Source organism: Neodiprion fabricii, chromosome 1 (genome assembly GCF_021155785.1).
Source record: "Neodiprion fabricii isolate iyNeoFabr1 chromosome 1, iyNeoFabr1.1, whole genome shotgun sequence".
Taxonomy (NCBI): domain Eukaryota; kingdom Metazoa; phylum Arthropoda; class Insecta; order Hymenoptera; family Diprionidae; genus Neodiprion; species Neodiprion fabricii.
In genome coordinates, this window is record NC_060239.1 from 11872871 (window position 1) to 11878870 (window position 6000).

At 35.5% G+C, this 6000-nt stretch overlaps 1 protein-coding gene across 1 annotated transcript in view; it reads left to right on the forward strand.

Moving 5' to 3' along the window:
* The window catches only part of LOC124179831 (neuropeptides capa receptor-like), a 53772-nt gene extending 48326 nt beyond the window's left edge, over window positions 1–5446 (forward strand). Inside the window, exon 6 of the mRNA XM_046564619.1 lies at window positions 1590–5446. Within this exon, the coding sequence (XP_046420575.1) occupies window positions 1590–1830 (241 nt within the window). The 3' untranslated portion in view covers window positions 1831–5446. The remainder of the gene's footprint in view (window positions 1–1589) is intronic.
* Window positions 5447–6000: the final 554 nt, after the last annotated feature.

The following is a 6000-nucleotide window of genomic DNA, read 5'->3' on the forward strand; positions in this document are numbered from 1 at the left end:
CTCTTATCTTTCGATGCTTGCTCTGCTTCGCTACCTTTTTCTTCCAACCATCGCGCACTATGTCTATTATTCGGCACGTACCTTGACCGACAGTTCTAGTTATGTGTCCGAAACGGTGGCACCGCAAGCATTCAATCATGTTTTTGTTTTTCGGCTCATCACTATCTCGACTTCTCTCTTCCACCTTTGTCTGCGAACCGGTATATCTTTTATTTCTCACGTACAAATCCCCCTGCTCTGCGCCTTGGTCTCGAAACCTCCTGCTCTCGTATTCTTCTAATATCTTGACCTTCGAGACGTCTATTCGTGGCAGAGCATCGCGATATTCCATCGCTGTGCGAAACATGCCAAACGAATCAGAAGAATCGCCAAGAGCTCATCTGGAAACACCGACCCAAGTTCATCGAGCTTTTTATCCATTTCGAAATATTCCGTGAGGTGTTTCTTGATATCGTTCTCTTGCGTCCGTGTTAACGCCAACTTTTTCAGAAGGGTTACTTTTTTCGCAGGGCCACTTGATTGATACAGGGACTTTAACTCGTATCAGATCTCATTGGAAGAGACTAAGCCGTCTAATGCTATTAGTTCGCTTGAACTAACGGCCAACAAAATGTCCACCTCGGCTTTCCCGTCGTACTTGATCCATCTTCCAAGTGTATCGCCGGATACCGCTGATCTCGGGATATCTCCCGAAACGCGTCCCCACAGATAATTTTTTTCATCATCAGCAAACCTGTTGAAATATTTACCGTTTCTCCCTGATAAGATGTGCTTCGCATATGTAGCGTCATTGTTATGACGACTCAGACTCAGACTCTTCTTGATTTTTTTTTAAGATCAAGTGTCTTAGTTGGGGCTGGTTTAGAAGAAGCATGACTGATGATGCTTATGACATTTTAATTTTGCGCTTCCTCTCAATTTTTCATTACACACCATTATTGATTGGGGGCATACCTATACGAGATCAGCTCCGATATATCAGAAGAGTTGAGTACTTTTACGTATTTAATCGTAGAAATCTATGGTTAAACTTCAAAACGTTATTTTGCAGTCCGTTCCGCGAGCCGTTTGACAAAAAAATGATACGATATTTTGCTTGTGACTAAAAGTAGTATTAGAGTTTTTTTGTCGATTGAAAAATATTTTCCAATTACCTTAAAGCTCATGAAATAACGCAACTGTCTTCTGCTACAGAATTTTTATGCTTTTTTGTAGAAAAGTTTCATGCAAACTTCCAACTGGATATGTAGACATCGGTTTTTTCGATATTCGTTCTGTCGCGAAGTTTCAGCGTTGACTAAAGACACAGATTATCTTCTGAAATATACGTTTGCGCAGTTTATCGATTTTGTGAATTCTGTAACTGTCTGTACGAGGAATATAGAAAAGAGGAGAGGAGAGCAGACAAGAAAATCTCACTAGTGATTCATTTTCAGCAGGAAGCTGTTTCTCAGTACCTATTTATTACATGCGTGTTTGAGTATTCCGACGACTCGTCGTTATATCAATAAAATAACTATCAGAGATTGATTCTTATCAAAAGCAACGATTAATTCAAACAATTGTATTTTTGGGAATAACTGTTGCAGATGTACCCTGGACCATGCAAAAGATATTTTACGTTCTCCGAGTCACACGAGGTGTAATAAAGACGATAATGGTAACGGTGTGAATTTGAATGCTTCTCAGAACGACGACCATTTGCAAAATTCAAACACTGAGCCATTACTTGATTCCAAAAAGACATCAATCATCAGCCAGGCCAGCAATGGAAAACCAAAGTGCCACACTACCGAGGTCTACGTACCACCGGATGAAACTTGCATCTGATCCCATTTTCAGGAGACTTTCACTATAAGAGTGACTGTTTGAGACCTGATGTATATTTTAAGTTTTATCTTGCTACTCGATCAACGATCCATCCGACACTTACAATGAATCTGTAATAGTTGACCAACTCACGGCGGTAACAGTGGATTAAAGAGGCAGTCGCCTGCAAACTGTGATTTTGAAGAAAACACGTTTTCTACCCGCGTTATTTTAATTCCTGTTTGAGTAAAGGAATTGCTGCGGCTTGAAGTATATTTCTGTAAATTACGTAAGGTTTTGATGGGGACAACGTCGAAAATTCTTATGGAGCTTAACATCAGGGTGGAGCTAGTCAATCAATTTCTTGCGTATTTTTTGTCAACCTCAAAAAATACATCGCAACAATATAATTGTTGTAATTTCGATTATGGCATCATTGCTGATGTTTTGAACCCGTGTGTCCTCTGCAGTATTGTGAAAATTGTAATAAAAAAATATTGTGATTGCGAAGTTGTTTTATAACGTGAGATTATAAAAAATTGAAATGCAAATTGCTTTTGTAATGGATAGTTTAAACAAAATTAGGTACTTTATTCTTAAGGTAGGTTCTCGAAAGAAAAGTTAATTACTTATCACTTTTATAGTTCTGATAAGTACGTACGTGTGTGGAAAATGGAATTAAACTTTATATTATTTAAAATATTTTCAACGATTAAAATGTGTATATCAATAAAACAGCAACGAAAATTGGCACCATTTAAAATGGTCCAATGTATCTATATCTATGATCACGAATATGCTAATAAATTCAGTTATATTTGAATCCTTTGTTGGTCGAAAACAAATATAACAAAGGTCCAACGTATGAAGCAGCTGGAAAAATATAAAAATAATCAGATCCAAGTTTTCATTGTGTAATATAACTCCCGATAACATAAGCTAAACATTTATATCGAATAAATATTACGTTGATTGGAAGCATTTCATTCGTCAACTGAATTATTTCGTCTATTCTTTCACTGCTTTCAGACTGTTAGAATGCTGTTGAAATGCTTGCATTTTTTCATAGAATCTTTTTATGTTACCTTGCACAAGCTTTTCATCATTAGGATGAACATATCCGATATAATCGAGACGTTTTTGAAACCGACTGAATATGATTTCTTATCAATAAAACATTTGATGGAACAAAAAATAAGATGAATGAAATGATCTTTTAATCAGCTACGTTGTACCATTTCAATGAACTGTATGTTTTCTTGTCTAAGTGTTCTTATGTTTAAAATTAACAAGTCATTCGTTTGAGAGAACTGTTTTTTATTCAATTCACGTAACTCACAGATTAACATTTATTTCACCATCCGTAACCGCCGCACTCAGATGACTTAAACTTTTTTTTGATTGAACATTTTTTTCCCCCTAGGTATTCACACGTATGGTCTGCATTGCTGTGGGTAGATTTCTTAATTCAACTCTTTTTAGTATTAAAATCAATTTCTGGTAATTTTCAACGAAAATTCACCAAAATCTCCCTCTAATCAAATTTGATTAAAAAAGTCATTAGAGAAGCATTCCTAAATATTTTTGTAGGTGGACACGATCACCAGTGCTAAACGTGAGTTTGAAACTAGAAATTTGTTTGTTTAGAAACTAGTTTGAGTCTAGAAATAACACGAAGCACATAATTCAATGTATGTACATCAAGGGAAGAGTTTAGTGAAACTCGATTTTTTTTTTTTTTAATTTAGTAATGAAAAAAAAAAACAAATAGCTCTCAAAAAATTTAGACATTGAACCAAAGCTTGGATTACAGAACAGGCAGAAGAAAACTAACATGCCTGAGCAGCCGCTCCTCAAAATTTTCATCACTTGCGAAAATGAAATTATTGGATAGAAAGATTTTGATTAAATATTTTTGCAAATCCCTCAGAAATGGTTATACTAATTTTGCTATAAAGATAACTGACTCAAAATACAGTAAAGCTAACTACATCTCAAATAGAAGAATATTGATGGCATTGTTATTTGTAAGATTATTTACCTAAATTGTATATGTAAATGATGAAATGAGAACGTACAGAAAAATTGTCGTTTTCAATATTGCTGATTCTTTGATGAAGTTTATCCAATGTTGAAAGTAAAATTACAGTAAGCAACTTTATTGAAGTGTAATGGAGGCATTTTGTACGCACATAGCAATGGGATTGCTTACCGAGGAGGGTTAACGAAGAGCTGCATTGCGGTGTTGATAAAGTGTTCAAATTCAATAAGCTAGTAGCTAAGCATCGATTGCCATCCGACATAAAAATTTCATTTACCATTTCTGATAATTTCTCTCTTCGATAGTGCGTTAAAATAATATGACGAGTGAATTTTCACTATCAAGATGGCTGATTATTTTCATAGATATCCAAGAGTAACAAAAATTGGACCTGTAAATATGTAGCATATACGAATACTCGCAAAAAACTTGGTTCACGCAAAATGTGAGGAGAAAATTTGATTCACCGACTTGTCAAAATATTCCCGAGCACGAATATACAGGATGACGAAAAATTATGGAAACACTTAAATAGTTAGGTAAGAGTGATCTCAAAAAAATTACCAAGATCAAGTCTTATTCAATTTTCAACAACGAATTCAATGGCGTCCTTAGATTTGACCCTGAGGCACGATTTCAACGTCATTTCCAGGCTTGCTTCTCTTCTGAATGCAGAAGGATAGGTATGAGATGGCCATCTCATTCGGAATAACCGTATGCAAATAGTCGTTTTGTCATGATTTCAGACTGTGGAGTTTGTGTGATTCCCTTCAAATCCCATGAAATGCATAAACTATACGATAACAGAAACGTGCGAGAAATAAAATACGTACCTACGTGGTTACGTTATTGGTGCCACCTTCTTACCGGACTCTAATCATAGGTCACGATCATGCTTCATAAACATTTCAATCCAGAAGATACGACGTTGTAAACACTGTTCAATGTAGCATGCATTATACATATTTTTCATGCTACGTTGAATTGCAGTGTGAACAAACCATTGCTCCAAACAATCAGACGCCAAGAATATACCTAAAATGTGTGATAATCGATCCTGTCGAGGGCCTCGCACAATCCTCACGGATCGTGGCTTTCGGTTAAATTTTCGCAAATTTTTCGAATTTGTAGATCATGTCGTACTGGCCAAGAGTCGCTCACTATTGTTACGAATCGATTCTATGAACTGCTGTTTCAGTTCTACGAGCTCACAAAGGTCAGAAAATTACCGTCAAATTTTTAACAGCAAATCGACCTGAGTCGACTGTGGTAACTTTAAGTAGCACTACTTGATCTACAAACCAGGAAGATCTTGTTAAATTCGTTCGAAAGACGGTTCTCGTGAAGACTATGCGGGACGATTTGCAAGTATTGCTTGTGGAATGGAAAATTTTTAAATACGAGAATTTCTATTCACGAAAAATATGCTCAACTACTAGTTAAGTTATTCTTAACGGACGTCGCTTGTGATTCACTTTCAAAAAAAAATTAAATAAAATACTAGGCAGTACGTTTTAAGAGAAGTAAAAATTGATGTATGAACGATATGCGAAGTCTTGCTTCTTTGTTTACGTTGACATGATATGTATTTATGAATCTCGCTCAATAAATGTTTAAGTAATTTATACCATTGATCCCCTGATTATATTTTGAAATATTCCCATAAGTACAATATCAAGTTTATGCGTTCACTGTTGAATACGTCGATTTGTATATCTGCTCGAAATGTTTCTGTACAACTGATTTGCGATAATGGATGAATTGAACGGTATTATTTCGGAACAAAATTTCTGCCAACAATTAATATCAGCACATCGTGGCTAGAATTTCATATATATGTGAAAAGAGGTAAGTCGACAACAAATTGTGAACATAAAGGTAAAGTATAATAATTATTTGCCAAGTATTCTGCGAGTGAAAACAAAAAAGCTACGCAGTCTCATATTATTAACATTTTCTAATCCTTAAGAGGCTACCCAAATAAGCATGTCGAAAATGCCCGAGAAGCTGTCTGACGCACAATTGAAGAAAAACATATCAACTACCTGAAGAAAAACTGCAGAAATTCATGAAAATCCGTGTTGACGTATAAAAAGTTTAAGCAGAAACTCACAAAAGACTGTCGATTAGAATTTCTCCTAATTTTTTTC